The 22242-nt window shown below is 43.7% G+C and overlaps 2 protein-coding genes across 3 annotated transcripts in view; both read left to right on the plus strand.

Moving 5' to 3' along the window:
• The window catches only part of RALGAPB (Ral GTPase activating protein non-catalytic subunit beta), an 84692-nt gene extending 75640 nt beyond the window's left edge, over positions 1-9052 (plus strand). For both annotated transcript variants that reach the window (XM_061127270.1, XM_061127271.1), the window contains exons 25-30: positions 2066-2188; positions 3554-3690; positions 5078-5186; positions 5932-6010; positions 8089-8237; positions 8711-9052. In XM_061127270.1, the coding sequence (XP_060983253.1) occupies positions 2066-2188; positions 3554-3690; positions 5078-5186; positions 5932-6010; positions 8089-8237; positions 8711-8904 (791 nt within the window). In that variant the 3' untranslated portion in view covers positions 8905-9052. The remainder of the gene's footprint in view (positions 1-2065; positions 2189-3553; positions 3691-5077; positions 5187-5931; positions 6011-8088; positions 8238-8710) is intronic.
• A 6874-nt stretch (positions 9053-15926) lies between these two features.
• ADIG (adipogenin) lies at positions 15927-22002 on the plus strand. The gene is made up of 2 exons (XM_061125848.1): positions 15927-16386; positions 21884-22002. Exons 1-2 carry the CDS (start codon positions 16260-16262, stop codon positions 22000-22002), a joined length of 246 nt encoding a protein of 81 aa, XP_060981831.1. The 5' UTR covers positions 15927-16259.
• Positions 22003-22242: the final 240 nt, after the last annotated feature.

Below are 22242 nucleotides of genomic sequence, written 5' to 3' on the forward strand. Positions count from 1 at the left end.
ATTTTTGATAACAATATTATAATAAATTTAGATTATAACAAACAGTAGTTTCCTAACAAGTATACTTTGTCTAATAAATACAGTTTTTCTACTAGCAGGTATGTTTTTTAGACTTTGTGGCCATCATTTAAGGTTACACTGTTAGGACATTATATAAAAAACCTTTGTAGTAAACAGCTGACTGAGAGATTCATACACATCGATGCAAATCTTCCTGAGGAACTGTAATCAGGATAGCAAGTACCAGAGCAACTATAAGTTTAAACTTAAGGCCTTTGCCCTTCCTGGCTGGAGCTTTCTGTTCCAAGGGCCCTTGAAATCACTGGAAAGTTAGTAATACTTCTCTGAAGTGGGGAATGACTGTGTCTAGTGCTTTGAATTAGCAGAGTTCCTCTGTCAGCAAGATTATGCTCTTAAGTTTCCCATTAAATATTATTGTGACTTGTGACATAGTTTTCTCCTGCTTTCAACCAAGGTTGAATCAAAGTATATGAGAATATGCTCTAATTTCAATTGCCACATAACCTTTAATAGTTATGCTTAAGTGTATTTATCAACTAAATTCCTACAAGTAGAATTGATAAAAGATTTGCACATTTTTCAAGTTGATAAATGTATAAATGTATCACTTGGATGCTTAAGATTGCAAGTAACAGAAAACCTGACCCAAACTGGGCTAGATTTTGAAGGTCATTTGTTGCCTCATATAACTGAAAATTCCAGAGATTAGTGTACAGTTTTGTTGCCATTTGATCAGCACTTCTGTTCTATTTCTCTGCAGTTTTCTTTTAGCTCTGTTTTCCATGTGTTGGCTTTGTCCATCCTGGCTTTCCTCACAGTGCAAAAAGGCCATTCCAGGCTAAAGCCATTCGCATACCGCACTAGTCTAAAGAGGAGAAGTTAGCTGGGTCTCAGAACCTCCCTTCTCCCAAAGCCAGAGATACACAGTGATTAGACCACCATGAGCCACCATTAGACTACCTCTGTGGCAAGAGAGGTGGAATGACCCTGATAGAGAGATGTGAATGAGGAGGCGGGTAGAATGAGTGTTGGGGCAGTAACAACAGTATCTGCTATGGTAGACACAATGCCTGCCCAACCTCTAAACCAGGAGCCAGCACCTACAGCCCATGCCTGTCTTTGTAAGTAAAGTTTGTTGGCACTCAGCCTCACTTGTTCATGCATTATCTGACTGCTTTCACACTACAACGGCAGACTTAAGTAGTCATGGCAAAGACCATATGACATGCAAAGCTTCATTTACTATCTGATCCTTTGCAGAAAAAGTTTGCTAGATTCTGGTCTAAACTTCGTTTGCCACTTCCTCACCAAAATTAGGTGTCTTCTGATCTGTTAGGTGAGTTTTCTATTTTTAATTATGATTGAGTTTCAGCATCTTCTCATATTTTTATTTCTTAGCCGAGAACTACTTGTTCATTTCCTCGTCCCAATTTTTTGTCAGGTTGTTGGTCTTTTATGTATTACTTGTAGGGCATAGTGTTCACTTTAATGGAGAACTGTACCAGCTCTCAAGAGTGTTATTTTGGTTAATTCTATCTTGCTGACTTAGAGAAGATACTATGATTAAAGTTGCCTGTACATTTTCATATTATATCACTGATCACTGGAGAAAATGGCACAGAAGCAAAGCTGAGGAGCAGTAGAGAGACCAGGGACAGAAATGCCCGTGAGCAAGTGTACACACACGCAGGCGTCTGCCCCACCTCCCTTCAGAGGGACTGGGTGGTCTCTCTTTTAATTACTGTTACCTCTTCCGAAAAGACGATTCCCTGAATCTGCCCGATACACATGAACTAAGGTCCTGCTAATCAGGAGTGATCTGATTTAGTTTCAGAAACCGTGAAATTAAGATTTTATTGTTTAAAGTTAGTGTTAAGCCATTTAATGAACATTCACAGTTTATTCTTCTTACACATTAGTTCATGTTGGAAATGTACCTTCTATTTATTATTACTTTTTTTTAACCAGTTAAAATTTCATGTATCAGGGTGATACTGGTTTTCCCAACTTTTTAGAGCAGTAATGTGGTGTTTCTCATTCGTAGATGAAGTGATTTCCTCTGAAGATGTTGGGGCTAGCATTTTCAACGGACAGAAGAAGGTGCTGTATTATGCCGATGCCCTTACAGAAATAGCTTTTGTGGTTCCTTCTCCTGTGGAGTCCTTAAGTAAGAGAATTTTTTTTGTGGTACTGGGTTGTTTTTTTTTTATGGAACAATTTTTGTATTCACTGGTTTGTGCAGTATTATTGCACTGGGAGAGATTCTGAAGTCATCTAAGACATTCTTAAGCTTCAAAGACATGATAGCTTTTAGATTATGCAGAGGTGTGGGGTGTTAGTTCCTTTTAACTGAAGGAAGGTAGGAAAAGACTAGAAGACTGATCCTGTAATAATAATTTTTTAAATAGCAAAGGAGATCCACTTTGACCCATTTTTTTTAACTTTCTTTAATCTGATTAATTGGACTTCCCAGGTGGCTCAGTGGTAAAGAATTTACCTCCGAATGCAGGAGACGCAGTTTCGATCCTTGGGCTGGGAAGATCCCCTGGAGAAGGAAATGGCTACCCACTCCAGAATCCTTGCCTGGAAAATCCCATGGACAGAGGAGCCTGGCGGGCTAATGGGGTCTCAAAAGAGCTGGACATGACTTAGCAACTAAACAACAACAAATCTGATTAGTTTAACTAATACCTAGAAGCCCTGTTTTTCATTTTTCTCTTTAATAAGTGAACCCCCACCTGCTTCCCTGTTTCCATGTGAGAGCCTTTGTATGGAACCCCAGAGAATCCTGCAGTTGGAGGCTCATGGTGGTAACTGCCTAGTCTTCTAACACCGAGGTGGAGAAATTCCAACCTAGAAAAGGTGGCCATCAAGTGTGTTCTTCTCAAGGATCAGGAGTGATCATTACTTCTCAGTCTGAATTCTTAGTCTTATTTTGCCTTGAATCTTTGCTTCTTGCAAATTAAGTACATTACTTTGTGCCTGACCAGACAGGAGATGGAAAGCTTCACCTTCTCCATGAGACTGTCCATAGGATGGGATGCTGCACATCATGCTTTCACATTTCTCATTTCTAGGCTAATGACTTTTCCTATACCCTGCTTTGGCTGCTTCTTAACCTTTGTACTTGGACCCTTGATTTTGCACTAGAGGTTCCTCCCTTTCTCTTCTCTGGAGCCAGTTGTGTCCCTGGAAGGAGGGTCCTTCCATGGTCTAGGCCATTGTCTGAGCAGCTGTTTGCCTTCATGTCAAGGCTGTGATCTCCTGCCTTAATTCCAGAAGCCAGGCCCCAACCGTCCTCTGTGGACTGAGTCCAGACGTGGTGTCTCTGGCCCAGCTTATTTGCACCAATTCAGTAGAGCTGGAGCCAGCAAATTATGGCACACAGCAAATTATGCCAACCCTTGCTCCATAAGCAGTGCTTTGCTTAAGTAATTTAAGTTGTACTGTTAACATAGTTAGTTTAATAAACACATTTGCTCTAACGAAGTAGTAGGTATTTTATTTATATATATTTTTCTTCACCCTATAGCTGATTCACTGGAAAGTAACATCTCAGACCAAGATAGTGATTCAAATATGGATCTTATGCCAGGAATTCTGAAACAACCATCCCTGACACTTGAGCTTTTCCCTAATCACACAGACAATCTTAATTCCTCACAGAGGGTAAGTCACTTTGTTGATTAATCTCCAGAAATTTGTAGTGAAATGGAGGTAATTAGGTAATTATAGAATCACACCTGAAAAGCTTTTAACTTTAACCCAGAGGATAATTATATCTGTACTAATTCATTAGGATCTTAATTTTTTTTAATCAAATTTTCATGATTTTCTTTTCAGCTTGCAACAGATGATTCACTCTAATTCCATCTTTGTTGTTTTTCTCTATTTAGTCATTTCGGTTCCATGCTTGGTCTTTCACCCATTCCTTCTCAAGTATAGGTTATTGTTTGGTCCCTGAAATATCCAGTAAAGGTACAATAGTATATATTTTGTAGCATTACTCATGCAAAATTCGTCTTCAGTCTGACAGCACACGTGATGGCATTTTGAAGAGTAATCCAGTGTATGAATAAAGGCACCGAGTGAGGTGATGCAGCAGCTACCACAGGAAAAGAGCATTCTGGTTTTACACTTTTTTCTTGCCTTATCAGTGGATGTTACATCTTTGTCTGTGTTCCCCCCTCGTGTTATCTCCTATCCTTACTGGAAATTGACCAAGTAGCATAGGAAGAGTATAGGATCAGTTTAGAGACGTAGGACAGTTGGTATAGATAAACAATAAAGACCAAAGAAGTGTTGTGCAAACTTGTCTGAAGCCCTTCTTCCATTGTAAAGAATTTTAATTTGGACCTCTCTACACTTAAAATTATTTTTAATATAAGTATTTGCTTAAAAGATTATGGGAAGGGTTTCACCTTTAAAATTGATTTAGGAAAAAAAGTTTGTATAAAATTCTGAAGTAGACTGATTTTGAAAATCATAAGTTGCTACATTTAAAAAAGATTTCACAGAATACAGTTTGGAGAAGAGCAAGATCAGTAAAGCACCATGTTTTTATTTACCACATACTTTGCAGACTACTCACAAACTAAGGGGAAAAAAATTCATATCATTATCTCAGTAGATACAGGAAAAGCAGTTGACAAGAATTCAACACTGAAAAGATCCCCAGGAGGAGCAATGATGTTACTCTGATGGAAAAAACATACTGCCTTCTGGTCACAGAGATAGACTCAGATCCTCTTAAGTGCTCATTAAGATGTAGCATGCAAATTTTGTTTTTATTAATGTCAGTTATAATTGTTCAGTATTGCTTATCTTTTTTTTTTATTTGAATATTTTAGACTTTCATTGCCTTGTTCTAGTTTGAGACTTGATAAACAGAGAAACCAAAGAAGGGCTTTTTTGCAAATGTATTTTATACTTTTTTCCAGAAGTGACTTCCCATGATCTGATCCTTATGTCTCGGGTAGCTTGATGAATGTATGGTTGTAGTTTTATTAAGCCAGTTTTTTCCCCACCCTCTTCTGCTTTTCTCTGCCTCATACAGCTCAGTCCCAGCTCCAGAATGAAGAAGCTGCCTCAGGGTCGCCCTGTGCCTCCCCTTGGACCCGAGACAAGAGTTTCTGTAGTCTGGGTGGAACGCTATGATGATATAGGTATTGTGCAAGGACTTTGTCCATAAACAAGATTTTGGTAGGATGACAGTGACTTGCTGAATGTCTAAAAGGAGTGGCAACATAGGCCCTATATGGTGGCCAAGAGCTGGGACTGGAGTTCAGGAAGCCTGGGTTTCATTACGCCTTAGGTGACTAATCTGTTAAATGAATGACCCAGCACTTATTTCATAGTCGTGAAGATTGATGGATACAAAGCCTTTAGGTCTTCTTGGTATAGCAGATACTGGTTTTTGGCTACTCGGTCCCACTTCATGTGGCTCCCAGTCACCCCAGGACCTCTGGAAAGGGGAAGGGAGTTCACCTTCCTCACCCTCTTTCCACAGTCTTGTTTCAGATTAATTGGTCCTTAGGGATTCCACTATGAATATGTTTCTCATGATTTTTATGTAAGCTGCACAAGAACATTAGAAATGTGTATTTACCCTAGAATCTCATTCTGCTCAGAGTTCATAGGAAAGTATAATGGTTGCTTTCTAACACTTCTAAAGCTCTTTCCAAGCCCTCCAGAACTATAGATTACATTCTTTAAAAACTCTCTGCTTTAGATGAACTTTTCTAAAATACGCCTTGAGGGATTTTTTTTTTTTAATTTGTGAGGAATATTTAGGACTATATGTTTTAGGAGAATAAAGTCCATATATTTGTTGTCTGCTATGTAAAGAGTTTAGGAAATTCAGTTTTCTTGAAGGGAGATATTAAATGTAATGCCATGATTTTCTTCCAGAAAACTTTCCCCTCTCAGACCTGATGACAGAAATCAGTACTGGTGTGGAAACTACTGCAAATAGTAGCACTTCTCTGAGGTACTCCCTTACTTGCTTGAAGTTTATCAATATTGACTTTAAGCATAGAGAAAGCTATTTTTTATAATATGGTGATTGTAATTTAATTAAGAAATAATGACTTTAATGAAACAAAAGGGATGAAGGCAATAAGAAGTAAACATAATTATGGGGAAAGAATCAAAAAAGTTTGTAGATGAATGCACAAGGTGATCAAATTAGCAGGGATTTTTAAATGGCATAATTGCTGTTTTACATTTATCTGAGGCAGAAAGATGGAAAAGTGGAGACAAGTATTAATGAAGAGTGATAATAGAGTGGCAGTATTAGATGGAAATAATGGAGTTACATTGGTCAAAACATTCTGGATAGATAGCAGTTAAAGTATCCTCATCACATGAGCTATTGAATGGAAAAATATTTCTAAATAAAACAGGATACTAACTTTATTATAATATTAAGATTTTTATTTTAGCTGCTCATGCACAAAAATGGATTAAAAACAGAGTAGTACAAATGTGTCTGTGCAGGCTTTACTATCTCAAAGCTTTTTGCTTGTCTTGTCTTTTGTTTAAACAAATAATTTATATCAAGCTTAACTTGATATTTTAACTTTGAGTAAATTCCTTCTATTTTCCATGTTCTGGTTTATATTGCATATAAAATGAATTTAGTCTAACGTTAGAAAGATGGCTTATTTTAACATTATCATGTTAAATTTCTAGAATAGGGCAAATCATTCCTAAAATTTCTGTTTTTTATGCCAAAGTATCTTAATGCAAACTACAGATGTTCTAACATTCTGAATACATCAGTATACACCTCTGAAAAATTAACACTTTTCAAATATATAAAGATAACATTATCAGAGTAATAAAGTTAATCATAGTTCCTTAATTTCATTTGGTAGCCAGTTCATATTCAGATTTCTCCATTTCCTCTAAAACAGTCTTTGCAGCTGGTTTGTTTAAACCAGCACCCATTTCAGCCTTGTATCTGGTACTCATTCCTTCAGGTCCCTTTTAATACAGAACAGTCCTGTTTTTCTAACTCCTTTTTAGCCTTCTTTTTTGACACTGACTTGCTAAAGAGCCCAGAAGAGATTTCATGAGGTGAACTTTACTTGAACTAGTTCAGAAGAGAACTTTTAAGTGTCTTGTGCTCTTTTTTGTTGTTGTTTTACTTTTTAGGTCAAAAGTGCTATAATATGTTTGGACTGTAAAATTTGTATTTTACTAGTAGTTTAGCAAAGTTTTCAATTTGTCTTGGGGACAGAATTAGTATAGGATTGATTTTTATTAGATGTCTTGAAAAATTGACTCTGTTGCTTTGGCCAAAATCACTTTAGAAAGAAGGCTTATTGTGTTACAAAACAAAAACAAACCAAAACCCTGACAAATAGCATCAGAGAGTTACATGGGTATGTCTGGATGCACTGGCGTATCCCCAACACACATGTCATTCAGTCTCCCATGGGTATGGTTGCTTGCCTTGGCACCTGTAGCCTGTTCAGAGGCTTTGAGGGCTTTGGCTGTGTCAAAATTCAGCCGTTTTTCTCCTCTGCTGAGGAGGACACCTGCAACTGCCCCAGACTAAGGTGCTCCCAGCCTCCTTCCCCAGCCCCTAAAAAATTATGTCAGGGATTCCCTTAGTGGGCCTAAGCTACCTTCCCACTTGCTCTGAGGTGCTAGTCTTGAACATGGTAGAATTCCCTGCCCTCTGGCCAGCTCCATTTTTGTTCCCTACAAGGAGGAGGAACTGAGTGAAAGCCCCACAGCTGGCTGCTAGATTGATTATTCCGCACGATGTATTTTTCTGGCCTTTCCTTCCACCCGGTGTCCCCAGTGGTTTTCTAAGCACAATTTTAGGCCCTTGTTTTTGTCAGCTTCAAAAGGCTAACCCGAATGATGGGCATGTAGGGCCAGATGTTGGTGCGGGGGCTTCCACATGGCCTCCCAGAAAGATTTCTGAGCAGACTGATCACTTGGCTCATCTAAACACTGCCTGGCAGTAGTTCCCGTGGTATTCTTATATCACACATGGGGGACTACAGCTCTTGAATATCTGGAGTAAAAGGAGTGTTGTTTTCTTTTCTTAAGATCTACTGCTCTTGAAAAAGAAGTTCCTGTCATCTTCATCCACCCTTTAAACACTGGATTATTCCGGATAAAAATTCAAGGAGCCACTGGAAAATTTAACATGGTCATCCCTCTCGTGGACGGGATGATTGTCAGTAGGCGAGCACTCGGTAAGCCTCATATGTAGCTGAAGGATTGAAGTTTCTTTCTTTCTTTTCTTTTTATTTAACATTTTTATGAACCAGAAAGAAGTAGAAATAGGAAATGGTAATATTACTTAATAGGTCCCACATGTAGAAAATGCTGTGGCTTTTATTTATAAGAGGAAGCATATTTTGTTCTATTTTGAAGTGTGCTTCAATCTAGTAAGTACGAGCAGAACTGTTAATTCACAAACTTCCAGTATTGGAAAATGAATATAGTCTGTTTGTAATGGGCAGGAAATGGGTTGTCAGGCTAGAGTTTGATTCTGTTTTTCCTCATCATTGTGTTTCTTCTGACAGTTTTATCTATCTCTGTGAGGAGTTGTGTAAATGGAGTAAGATGGTTTGAGTTTGCCGAAAATAGTTTGCTTGAATACTTAGAGTTCACCCAGCTACCTGTTTATTCACATTGATTTGAATGAAAACCTTCTGTTTTCAAGGTTTTCTGGTAAGGCAGACTGTAATTAATATTTGTAGAAGAAAGAGACTGGAGAGTGACTCCTACAGCCCACCACATGTCCGCCGGAAACAGAAGATCACCGACATTGTCAACAAGTACCGGAACAAACAGTTGGAGCCAGAGTTTTACACTTCACTTTTTCAGGAGGTTGGACTCAAGAACTGCAGTTCTTAGACCACTGTCTGTCTAGGACTATTGAACTCTAGTTTGGGGCTATAATATCAAAGCAAAGCAATTTGATAGGTGATCACTGTAAAAATAAATCACTCCCCAAGAGCTTACTGTATAATCACCGGAATAGAAGAGACACATTATAAACCCATTTGAGAGAAGACTTTTTGGCTTTCTAGTGAAATGGGCTCCCAGACACAATCATATTCCTGCTGGTAATGATGATACACATTTTAGCCATAAACTTTTCTTTCAAAAGTGACAATTTTAGTTAAATACAAGCCTTTTGAGGAGAAAGGCTTTTATGCATCTCAGTTAAACACGTGCATTGGTAGTTTCAAATTTGCAGATTAGAAGTTGAAGATAGTTTTATACCTCACTTTTTAGGAGGTTGTGTTCAAAATTAAAATCTGTCTCAGAATCGTCCAGGACATTTAAAGACTCATGTTGCTAGCATGGAGGAGAAGGAAGGAGATCTCAACTTTCTGCTCACTCACTCACTCACTGTGGTCCATTTGTCATCCAGCAATCGAACTGACAGAAAGGAACAGAAGTGTTTTTTTGCTCAGTCTAATATCAAAATATTTCATAGTTTCTAGATTTCAAAAAGTTATTCTCATCACTGCAAAGGTCTGTCTGAAGGCCTCAGTTTCTGGGCAGCCCAGGAACGGATCTGAAATGGAGGCACGGCCTGGTCCTTTAACAGGGATACAGATGGAGTTTGTGGAGTTAAAAGTCAGAAGTGACACCTCCCCCCTCTTCATTATTGTCTAGCTCAGAGACAAAATGACAGGTTAACCGTTTGTAATTCCTTGGTAATTTCTTGGTTAAATAGTAAGAAATATAAATTCATGGCACAGGTTTAAACATTTTTTGGTTTCATCCCTTGTCTCTTATTTCAGGACCAAGCAGGAAACTGCAGTAGTTTATGAAGGATTCTAATTTGGGGTTCAGGAAATAGCCTCTCCATGCTCCTAATTCAGATCTCTCTAGAGAGCTGCTGGATTTCATCATAATTGACAAACATTAGAGACCACCTCCTGGGGTGGCTGCTTTTAGAAACAGCTGTTGTCATATTTTCTGGACTTCACCAGCTGAAGGCGTGACAGATCCCTGCCCAGGTTTTTGAAATACTTCTGTTACCTCGCTGCTACTTTCCTGCCAGGGATAAATGTTCTGAGGTGGCCAGACCCAGAACACCCTTACAAGGATTCCTGTTACAGTGCTAGGGTGTACACTGCTCATTTCTCCTATTCTTATGTTTATTAAGAATAGCATAAGAATATTTATGTTATTTTCTTTTTTATTAAGGTTATTTTGTGCTAAGAAGATAAGTGACATTTAAAAGTCCAAAGAGGAATGATCACAATTGTGTAAGGGGTGATTTCCTACTTGAACTCTGATGTCAGTAGATTCTGTAGGTCAGGACTACAGTGAGCTGTTTGGTTCGATGTTTCGGTAGTTTACTTAGAGGACAGGGGATAGTGTAGGACCTAACTCCCAGTGCAGATATTTCTATTCCAGAAGTATATATTGATATCTAGGAGCAAGAAATGTGGGCATAGCAGCTCTCCAAGTTTGCCTCACCTTTTTTCTTCGGTTTGTTTTAAGCTCAGGTAAAGGTAACCTCCTCCTCCTATGACTCCAGTTTCCATTCAGGGTATAACATTTGATTTTCTTTTTAATCTGGGCAATAAATTGATGTTCCCCAAAATAATAATAATAATAAATTGATGTTCCTAGATGGTAGCAGTTGGGGAGGGGGATGTATGATTAGTAAGTTCTACTCTTAAATTAGTTGCCCAGCTACTAAGCTATAGAGTGAGATTTAACAACTTTCATGGAAATTCCAGATTGACATTTCTTGGGGGGAAAATGGGCCCTTCTTTCTAATAGGTGTGGGCAAAGAAGGCTATAAATTAATGTGCAACTTGTAACATTCCAGAAGCTAAAAATAGCTGGTGTAGGTATGCCTCCTCAGTGTGACCCTTGAGATGACACTTTGGCCTTTGGCATAGGTCTACTGTCAGGAAAGCGTACTGTGGTGTACGTGTTAGTGGTGGGCCTCATGAGGCTTCAGTTTGCTCTGATTTCTGACAACTCTTTGTAATTCCAGTGGCTTTGATAAGTCAGAGAACAACTGTGTTGAGTGCAGTTATGATCTGGAAGACTCTGTGGTCTTCCAGGGAAGACGGGATGCAATCAGGGCTGTGCTGCTCCCAGAGGCATGAAACCCCAGTATATACAGCACAGAATACAGGGTATGCACACTTCATCAGGTGCTGGCTCCTTCTGCTCAAATTCACATCTACCTAAAAAGGGAGTGGTAAGTACGCTTGGACCTTTCACTAGTGTAGGTGTGAGTTTCATGGTCACTGAGATCTCTCAACTGCCTTTGTAAAAATCACTTTGAGTAGAATAATGCCAGAGGGGCATATTTAGTCCCAAGAATAACCTTTAATAGTCCACTTGATGTTTGCTAACAGAGGTTCAGAACCTTTGGGGGGGTCTTTGGCTTGAACAGTTCAGTTGCTGATGTAACAGGTAAACCAGGTCATGGATGAATGTCACATTTGGTGACGGGGAATGTATTACCCAAGGGACAGAGGCAGGTAGCCCCTCGTAGTCCCTTCTCACATTTGAGGGGAAGGGGCTCTCTCCCCTTGTCTGCCTGAGAACACCAAGGACAGTGAGGAGTGCTTTTGCGTTTTCCTGTTCAGCCAGCTCTCTTTGTCCAGTGCTTCTTCCTGAGACCCCCTCCTATCCATTGGCCCTTTGACAGGAATTGTTACTGGTAGGTTGACCCCCTCCCTTCCTGGCAATACATACACAACACGCATGCACGCTGTCCTGCATTTCCACGTCCTCAGCTGCCCTGAGGCAGCCCTTTGGACTCTATAAAACAAAATACGTCTCTGGGCCAGTAACGTCAGTTCGCTACAGGTTGCACATGTGAGGCCTTCATGAGTGGTTACTTCCTATATACACTGAGGAAACATTTGTCAAGTTCTGCAGAGTGATTTTTAGAGAAGCAGAGTCTTCAAGAGTACTTAACTTGCATTGGAAGGTAGAACTTTACCCAAAGAAAGTGGAAGTCAGCCTTGCTCAAAGACATGTTTCGCACTGGACAGTAAAAAAATGTATCAGAGGTAATTTGACACTCCTGCTGGTTGTTCTTCATTCAGCATTTTAAAACCTGTTCTGGTTATATTTTTCCAAAAAGAATTGGTTTACATGTTTACATAAAGCGGTAAGTTGTGTTAGATGGTCTGATTGAGGGATTTCCATGACAACCTCTTGTCCCGAGATGGAGAGATGGGAGGTAATCCACCCATTTAATGTGGAATCAAACTGTGGGTTCTCAGTAGCAAAAGAAGCCATGTACTGTATAGTGTTTTTCTCAGAATATCAACTCATGTTTTTTCAGATGCTTTTCTTTTTTTAACGGTGAGGGAAAGATATAATTTGGGATTCCACAGTGCCTTGCATACAGTAGGCGCCCAATAAATATTTGTTGAAGCAAACCAAGTTTCCCAAGTCCTTGTCTCTTGCAGTGACCAAGAACATCTTTCTCCTCTGAAGGGCTTGGCAGTTGTGGCTAAAAAATAAACAGTATCATTATTTGCTTGAAATCATATACACAATTTGTATGAATTTTGGTATGTTGCCAAGACATGATCTTTTTCTTATTGTATTTTCTGTAAATATTTCTGGCACTGAACTGTAAAGTAAAGGCAAAATGTAAATATGAAGGTGTCCCGTGTACCCTCGCCTCCTGTGTTTCCTCTTCGTCGGTTAGGGAAGAAGGCCCAGAGGCTTGTTTGTATTTATGCAGACCCTTTGTCCAGAAGAAACCCATGGAATATTGAATGTAATACATTTAGTCAATTAAATTTTAAGGAGATTCTTATCTAACAATGTCACGTGTGCTTTTGGTTTGACTCTTGCATGGGTGTGCTTCAGAACTTACATCAGTGGGTTTTTACCCTGGTTTTGTAAGAGTATCACGAAATACTTAAAATTCAAAAATTTTTATTTACTTTCTTTTTTCAATCGAGGATAATTGCTTTACAGGGTTGTGTTTCTGCCATACAACCATGTGAATCAGCTATATACACACACATATATCCCTCCCTCTCAAGCCTCCCTCCCTGCCTCCCCCCAGCCCTCCCTCTAGGTCGTCACAAAGCACCGAGCATACAGCAGCCTCCACCCACCGTTTATTTCACACGTGGTATTGTGTACATGTCAGTGCCACTCTCCCAATTCACGCCCCTCTTCTTCCCCTGCTGAATCCACAAGTCTGTTCTTAACATCTGCAGTCTCTATTCCTACCCTGCAAATAGGTTCTTCCATACCACTTTTCTAGATGTCATAAAATTTTTTAAAGTTAAAAGTACTTGGCCTTCTATGCTGAAAGGAGGTCATGTAACGAAAGCACTGCTGTCAAAAGGCCCACCTGACAGAGGCTGGCAGTTGCCATGGGGCTAGCTGGCTCTCTGTGTCTTGAGAACCAGAAATGCCAGCTGTGCTCCCTCCCTGCGGAAGATCCGAGCTCTGTCCGACTGGCCAGTCAGGAAAGCAGACACCCGGGGTGGAGGGGGGGCCTCCTCTGCCCACTGGTCCTCTGAACAGAGCTGGCTGCAGCACGTTTCATGGGGCCCATTAGCACCCAATGCCTAGGTCACAGGTGGTGGGTGGTTGTGCCACTTGAGCACACAGCTATGGTGCTGGCCTCTGCCCAGAGCTGCCCCGCCAGCCTGCTGCTGACCACGTGATATTAATGTGTGACTTCTCACAAAGTACGCCCGGAAGCCAGGGTTGGGAGCTGCCTCCGCTGCAGCCGTGCGTCCACGCCTGCTCCCCCCAGGACCTGCCACTGTGTCCTGGTGGCTGACTGCCCGGGGGCCCTGTTTTGGGGTCTGGAAATGAGTGCTCAAGTCTGTCTCAGCTACGTTGCCCAGTTCTTTCTGACCCCAGCCCCTTCAGGACCCAGGGCCGAGAAATCATCCCAACCCAGACTACCCATCTCCTCTACTCTTGGCCCTAGGGTCCTCAGTGGCACAGCTCACCAGGGGACCATGCTTTGAAGATACACATTCTAATGCCATCTGCCTTGACCTCTGCTGGGGACTCTGGTCATTCCACAGCTGGACTAAGATTCCCTCTAAACACACTGGCTCTCCGAGCCCCAGCTGTTACCCACTGTTTTGCTGAAAGTTTTCAATTATCTGTTTGGCTGTGCCGGGTCTTAGTTGTGACATGGGGGATCTCTTCTTGAGTCATGTGGGATCTAGTTCCCTGACCAGAGATGGAATCCGGGCACCTTGCATTGGGAGCACAAAGTCTTAGCCACTGGACCACCAGGGAAGTACCTGTTTTGCTGAAATTTTAGTTTTGTTTTAGGTTCAATTTTTACTTTTGTTTTAGATTTTTTTAAACCACTCATTACACACAATTTCAACTTTTTATAGCTTATATGACTTAATTTCAATATATAGTCATTAAAAGAAACAATAGAGAAAATAACAGCATATATATCACCAAATTGGGCCGACCTACATCCAGACTTGAACAGCGCTGGGAAGTCCCTGGTTAACAGCAATCTGGAGTCCCGGTTGGGAAAGGGTCCCAGGTGGTGTGGCCACCCCATGGGAAAGACTTCAAATTGCAGTCTTAGGGGCTCCCGCTTATAAACCCAGGCTGCAAACTGATCACTATCAGTTTATAGGCAAAAATGCAGCTCTGGTTTTACTTTAGTTTTTAACAATGCTTTTCATTTCACCGTGTGAGTCATAGGATTTTGTTAGACCTTGGGGGATTGGCCAGACCTCCAGGGGCTCAAGAATTCCAAGGCCCATTCCCTTTCTTACCTAACGTGCTGCCTGACTTGCTGTGCTTGCAAGCAGGCCTGGAATCCAGGCAATGTCCAGGTAAGTCAGGGGCCTGCTCTCCTGCTTCTGAAGCCTGAATAAGACTTCCTCTATTTTAATTTCCCTAACACCTGCCCCATTTTTACAGTGGTGTACCCCCCTGCCCTTCTTCTTTGGCCAGTGTCTTCTAAGGAGGTCTGTCCACTCCATGTCTCCCCTAAGTCTACCACCCGCTTCCTGCAGCTGCTTCCCCAGCCTGGAACTGAGTCTGCCTGACTTTCCAACCTGTGCTTCACTTGATGCCATGGTCTCAAAATCAAGTCAGCATCAGACTGGTTGCCCATTGATGTGTGGAGTCCAAGCATCACCCCCAGAGGTTCTGACTCTGCCAAGCAGGGTGAACCGTGCCAATCGGCCTGTTTCCTAGGTCCCCTCCCCCCACCCCCATCTGCAGGCAGTGACTGAGGCAGGTGGGCCAAGCACTCTCTTGGAGGATACCAGGCTTCTCCCTCCCTCCCTCCCCTCCACGAGCAGCAGCCACTCTTCAAGCGGACTTCCTGCACCCATCAGGCTCCCAGCCTGGCCAGAGCCTCCCTCCTGCTTAGGTGCTCTCGGGCCCTGGGTAGTCTGGGGCCTCCTTCCTGCCGTGGGGCCTGACTCATGGAGCTTTCCTGGCTACTTTACAAATGAAAGAATGAGAGATAAAAGAACAAGGTTAGTCTTAGAGGGGCTTCTCTGGTGGCTCAGATGGTGAAGCATCTGCCTGGAATGCGGGAGACCCAGGTTCGACCCCTGGGTTGGGAAGATCCCCTGAAGAAAGAAATGGCAACCCACTCCAGTACTCTTGCCTGGAAAATCCCATGGTCTGAGGAGCCTGGTAGGCTGTAGTCCATGCGATCACAAAGGACACGACTGAGCAACTTTACTTTCACTTTACTTTCAAAGTCTTAGAAGCTCTTCACCAAAAACCCTAATAAGGAGAGATACAGAAGTTTCCAGATTAAATAATAGTCATTTACTGGCTGGCTCCAGGAGGAGTCTGTGACCTCAGATAAGTGAACACCCTCCTGGGGGCAATTTGTATCCATTTTTTCTAACTTTTAGCACCTTGGCGTGCTAAGGATTATTTCCATCCTGCAAGAGGATTGGGGAGTAAGGAAATTCCAAGTGCAGAAATGGAATTGGTTGTCGTATATATAAAATTCATGATTTCTGAACAAGCAAGAGGATTGTGATCCCACAGCATCTTACAGGGATTTAAACCCAGGCTGGCCTGCCTGGGAGCCTGGGCTTTTGTTCTCAAACCGTCCGACAACCCTAGCTTCTGCCCACTTGTCCAGAACAGCTTTCTCTTGGCCTGAAGGACAAAGTGGCTTCCTTGTTACATCACTGGCTCAGTCACAATTGGGCTGAGAGCAGAGCGTGGCCCGGCCCGCCAGGTCCCCAGGGCAGCCCAGCCCGGCCCGGCCCAGCCGCACACACACCATGAAGTATCCTCTGGTGCCACTGGTGAACGAGCTGACGTTTTCTTTCCTGGTGTTCTGGCTCTGTCTGCCCGTGGCCTTGCTGCTGTTCTTGTTGATCATCTGGCTACGCTTCTTACTCAGCCAAGGTGAGCTGCCCAGGCCGGGCCCTAATCCTGGAGCTGGGCAGGTCATGGAACAGGGTGGGGTTGCTGAAACAACTGTCAAGAAAAGGGTTTCCTTCAGGTGTTCTAGCTGCTGGCTCTGCATTAACAGACAGTCACCTGCAAGAGAAAGGACTGACTTGCTAGTTTAGAGTTTCTGAACCTGGAGTCCCAGAGTGAATCTTGAGTTTGGGAAACAACACGTATATGTGCATGTCTGTGCACAGGGCCATCGCTAGTACAGACAGTCTTTGGTCTGTATGAAATTACTTTGAGTGTGATTGCACATTTGGTTAAGGTATTCTAGATAGAAGATAAAACAATTTACTATTGCACTACAATAAAAATACATTTATGGTAAAATAAACCTGGAGCAGAAATGGACTTGGACTTGGTTGTCATATATACAAAATTCATGGTTTCTGAATAAGCAGTAATCATGTAGCACTGGTAATAAGAGCTATTAATATCAAAATATATATATGTAAAATATATTTTATTTTTGTATTTATAAATATATAAGCAATAACAGAACTATACTTTTTGTATGAAAGATGGTATCAAATGTAAAATGTGTCAGCATGATAGTGAACACTTTCTGTTTTTGTGACCAACCAGTAATTTAGGAGGAACTGAATCTTAATAATAAACAAGCAAATACAAAAAGAAAACAAGGTGTCTGTTCAGGGCCACCGCTAGCAGGTAAGTCTTTGGTATAAGCTGGAAAGAGGTGGCCCCTCTGGGCTGATGAAGCAGTAAGTGCTGTCCCTCCTGTGGACGCAGCCAGGGCCAAGGCTCCAGGAGTAGAGCCTGGGCTGGCTTTCAGCCCCTCTCTGCCCTCAGCCTGGTGCTTTTTCAATCAACAACCAGCTGGATGGGTACAGCAGCCTTGGGCATATAGCAGGTACCCGGAGACCACTCTCTGGAGTAGGAAATGGCACCCCACTCCAGTATTCTTGCTTGGAAAAATCCCACCCACAGAAAAGCCTGGCGGGCTACACACAGTCCACGTGGTCGCAGTCGGACGTGACTGAGCGCGCATGCGCACACAGACACCCCTCACAGGGTTTCCGACTCAGATCGTGCCGCAGGGAGGATGTGGGTTTCTGTGGGACCCAGAAGCCTGCTGACATGCGTCCTGAACTCAGCTAACCACCCAGAGGAGCAGGAGGCAGCGCGAGGCTGGCCTGAGGGAGGCTGGGGGCGGTGGGCCAGCGGGGACGGGGCGTCAGGAATGACACTCTGCTGCCCAAGGCTCCCGCCGCCCCTCCGGCCGCTCCCCTCACCCAGGGACCTCTTCCTGGGGACCGCTTGACCCCCACCTCCTGCTCCGCCGCCCCATCACCTTTGACCAGCTGGGCAGGGAGGGCGCTGGGTGTGCTGCCGGCTCTGCTCAGATGGTGTTCAGGCGGGCGGAGCAGTTCACCGCCTACTTGTCCCGCGATCTCCAATGAGGGGGCGGGGAATTGTGCAGTTGGGAGTTCCCAGCGAGGGCTTCCAGAAAAATGTCTGAAGTGCGTTCTCTTTCGATTCCCAGGGTGGACCGCAGGCTGAGGGCTAGTGTCACGGTGTCAGGTAGAAGGCAGAGCCCTTGTCGGGGTAGCGGCAGTAGAAGCACGCCTCTCTGGCGCCTAGGGGAGGTGGGCCCAGGTTTCAGCCTCGCCCCTCCCCGTCCCCGCCCCCCACCACCTGCTTTCTTTTTGGCCATGAGACACAGGATGTGGGATCTTAGTTCGCCGACCAGGGATCTAACCGCACCGCCTGCATTGGAAGTGCAGAGTGTTAACCAGCGGGCCACCAGGGAAGTCTTCTGCCTTGCCCTTAGTTATAACAGCTTTTTGTGAAAACTGTACTGGGGCCTGGTGCTAAACACTTGATGTGTATTATTTCATTTAATCCCCAGGATAACCCTGTGAAATAATCCCTATCGTACAATTGAGGAAAGTGAAGTTTGGAGAGAAGCAACCTGCCCAAAGCTTACACACCTATAAAACACTTGAGGGTGCCCTCTGCTTCCCGTGTGGGCTCCACCGCCTACCAGCTGTGTGACTTGGGACAAGTCCTTTCTGAGCCTTAGTTTTCTCCCCTACAAAATGGGGAGGATAATGGCCCCTTCCCTTTAGGCCTGTGGAAAGATGCATGTCAAGGGCAGGGTACATGGACACACATGGCACCTAGCAGGCGCTTGAGAGCTGAGAAGTAATCCAGGCAGTGTCGAGGTTAGAGGACGTGTAGGCGTGGCTTTGGGTGACTCCTCTGGAAGGTGGGACACCGTCCCTGGGGTCCAACTCAATAACCTCCTCCAGCAATTCCTTCTCCTTGGAGGCTCAGCTCTAAGCCATCCACAACCTGCCCTGTTTGACCCCTTCTCTGACCGGTGTTCACCCACCGACATCTCACGTGGCAGTTTGAAAGACATCCTTTTGTTAATTTTGCAATGAAGAGAAACCGTCCGTAAAGTGAGGGGAGCAGGCCTCCCCAGGACCCCTGTCTTCTTGGAATTCTCAGTATTACTGGGTCTGTTCTGTCCTTGTGCTGAGAATTGGCTCAAACCCAGGGTCTGAGTCTGCCAGGGCTTGCTGGGCTGGGACTCCGGGCACCCTGTCCAGGGGTTTCTATTCTGCCCTAGATTTCTTGATTGGGGTCAGTCTGGTCTGGAATCCAGTATGAACAGCAGGCAAGAGGAGTTCTGGCTCCCCACTCCCCATCCCTGTTTGGCCCGGTTCAGCGGGGCAGTTTCAGAGCCCAGAAGGCAGAGGGCTGAGCACCCATGCATCCCATGAGGACAGAGGCCCTTTTCCAAGTGCAGTTGGGAGCAAGTGGGTAGGAGGAGGGAGCTGCCTGGTGAGATGAGAGCAGAGGCAAGAGCCCTGAAGAGTGGAAGGGGAGCGATTCCAATACCTAGCCTGACATGGGGAAGCAGGAGGTAGCCTCTGAACTCTGCCTTTGAACAAGGGCCCCAGACGGAACTGCACAGGACTGTGGAACCTGCCTTTGAGTCCCAAGCTACCACAGCCTGGTGGGAGCCTGGTGGGAGTCTGGTTGTTTCACCTTTCCAAGCTTCCTTCCTTGCAAAAGATGAATAACACTGGTAATTGCCTTCATGAAGTTGTTAAGAGGATCAAATGAGAAAGTGCGTGTAAAACCCTTAGCACAGTGGAAAGAGGGACGTGGAAACTCACATCACCATGTGTGGAATAGACAGCCGATGGGAATTTGCTGTATGGCTCCGGAAACGCAAACAGGGGCTCTGTGTCAGCCTAGAGGGGTGGGTGGGGAGGGAGATGGGAGGGAGGTTCAAAAGGGAGGGGATACATGTGTACCTACGGCTGATTCATGTTGCACTTTGACAGAAAGCAACAAAATTCTGTAAAGCAATTATCCTTCATTTAAAAAAAAAAAAAAAAAAACCCAGCACAGAGAATGTGTTCAAAAAATAGTCACTGTCTCTTGGGAGGAAAAGTCACTTCATCACACTGATTTTATTTTTCTTAATGATCTCAGTTCTTCTTTAAAAAGATTGATTGTTTGATTTTTGGCTGTACGAGGTCTTTGCTGCTGCGTGCGGGCTTCCTCTAGCTGCAGCGAGCGGGGTTACTCTAGCTGCGGTGAGCAGGCCTCTCATTGCGGTGGTTTCTCCTGTGCCGCACAGGCTCCGTTGTCACGTGGCATGTGGCGTCTTCCCGAAGCAGAGATTGAACCCATGTGCCCCGCATGGACAGGCAGACTCTCAACCGCTAGGCCACCAGGGAAGTCCATCACACTGATTTTAAATCACAGTAACTGCTAACGTAGTTGAAAGACTGTTTAACATATCTTACTTGTCACTTAACCCTGTCTATACCAGAAGTTATTATGATGCCCATTTTACAAAGGAGGAAATCAAGGCTTGGCCTTTTCTTGGTCTGCATTTGAGGGGCTATTTTCAGCCTCCTTTACTTCTCTGTAACCAGTGAAACACCTTGAGTATACCAAGAAAAAATAATAATCTCTCCCATTTGCCTTCTTTTCTCAACTTGCCTTTCAGAGATAAGCCATGTCAGCAAGCTCATGTGCCCATTTAATAATACATGTAGAGTTTTTAAAAAATGGGAGGTGTGTTCTTTGGGTTTTTTAAAAAGGGATTTTTTTCTTTAATTATATATTTTATAGAAGTATAATTGACTTACAATGTTTCAGGTACACAGCAAGGTGATTCAATTATACATATACACAAACAATGCGTACATGTATATGTATAACTGAATATGTATATTATTTTTCAGATCATTTTCTATTATAGGTTATTACAAGATACTGACTGTAGTTCCCTGTGCTATACAGTAAACCTTTGTACCTATTGCACATCTATTTCTTAAATTAGAAACCTAGCATTCTATTCATACTAAATCAAACAAGTGGAATCAAAATGTCATAATTTTTTTAGTTAGGCAAAAATTCATAAATTTTCTAAAATTCAAGGGATTCTATCATATACTTCTCTGCAACGCCATCGATTGGGGTTGGCCAAAAAGTTCACTGGGAAGGAGGTTACTGAAAAACTTGAACAAACTTTTTGGCCAACCCAATAATACACCACAGACATCCTGCAGGCAGAAGGATACAGATCTAACGTGTAACAGCCACAGGATGGAGGGGTCCTGCGGTGTGAGTGCGCCACACTTTGTCACCCAGACCTCTTGTGATGGACGCACACTTGGTTTCTGGAGTATTTTAGTGTGTGTGTGCTTCACCAAAGAACAGTGCTGTGAGAAAAACCACTGGACACATATACTCAGATCTTTGTTAATGAATGGACAGGTGGACCAATGGATGAACAGGTGGGCGGGCGGGCTTGTGTCTCCTCAGTGTCCCCTCCTGGACCATGTTCAATGCAGGTAGGTCGTTTCCTCAACTCTAGGGTCCTTCTTCCACTTAGAAAAAAAAATTTATTTATTTATGGCTGCAGTGGGTCTTTGTTGCTGCTCAGGCATTCTCTAGTTGGGGCAAGTGGGGGCTACACTTCATTGCAGTGCATGGGCTTCTCCTTACTGTGAGCTCTAGGGCTTGTCAGCTTCAGTAGTTACAGCATGCGGGTTCAGTAGTTGCAGCTCCAAGGCTCTAGAACTCGGGCTCAATAGTGATGGTGCATGGGCTTAGTTGACCCACGGCATGCGGGATCTTCCCAGATCATGGATCAAACCTGTGTCTGCTGCATTGGAAGGCGGATTCTTACCCACTATACCACCAGGGACGTTCTAGGGTCCTCCTTCTTCTAGAAGGTTGCTATTTCGTGGGCCAGCCTTCTTTCTTGGTCTCTGGCCACCATTCAAGGCCCTGAAATCTTCCTGGGAGGACTGTCTCTTGTGTCATGATTCTGCCTTGGCCCCCTGAGCTCAGATAAGGCTGCAAGGATGCCTGTATCTGGAAGGGGGCTCCTTTAGCATCAGGAATAGGAGATAAGAAGTGACCATCCAAGTGGCCTTGTCTTGTCCCTCCGCAGATTCAGAGGAAAATGACTCAGATGTATGCCTTGATTGGGAGCCTTGGAGCAAAGACCCTGCCGAGTTTTGCCAGGAGGAGATGTTCCACAGCCAAGAGGAGGAGAGGCCCTGCTGCTGAGCCTATTCTGCCTGGTGAGGCCCCTCTGAGGGTTGGAGGGCTGGAACCAGAAGCCTCAGCACTGCCCAAAGCCTAGGGCGGCTGCCATCCTAGAAGTCTGCTCCCTCCACTGTGCTGGAAAGCTTGAGGTCTCTGCCATCAGAGAACCTTCTGCCTTGTTGTGTGGGGGACCTGGTTTTGCAGGTTAGAGGACCAGTCACCCCTGCCATAACGGGTTTCTTTGCAAAGGTCCCCCTGCCT

This window comes from Dama dama, chromosome 23 (genome assembly GCF_033118175.1).
Source record: "Dama dama isolate Ldn47 chromosome 23, ASM3311817v1, whole genome shotgun sequence".
NCBI classification, from domain to species: Eukaryota; Metazoa; Chordata; class Mammalia; order Artiodactyla; family Cervidae; genus Dama; species Dama dama.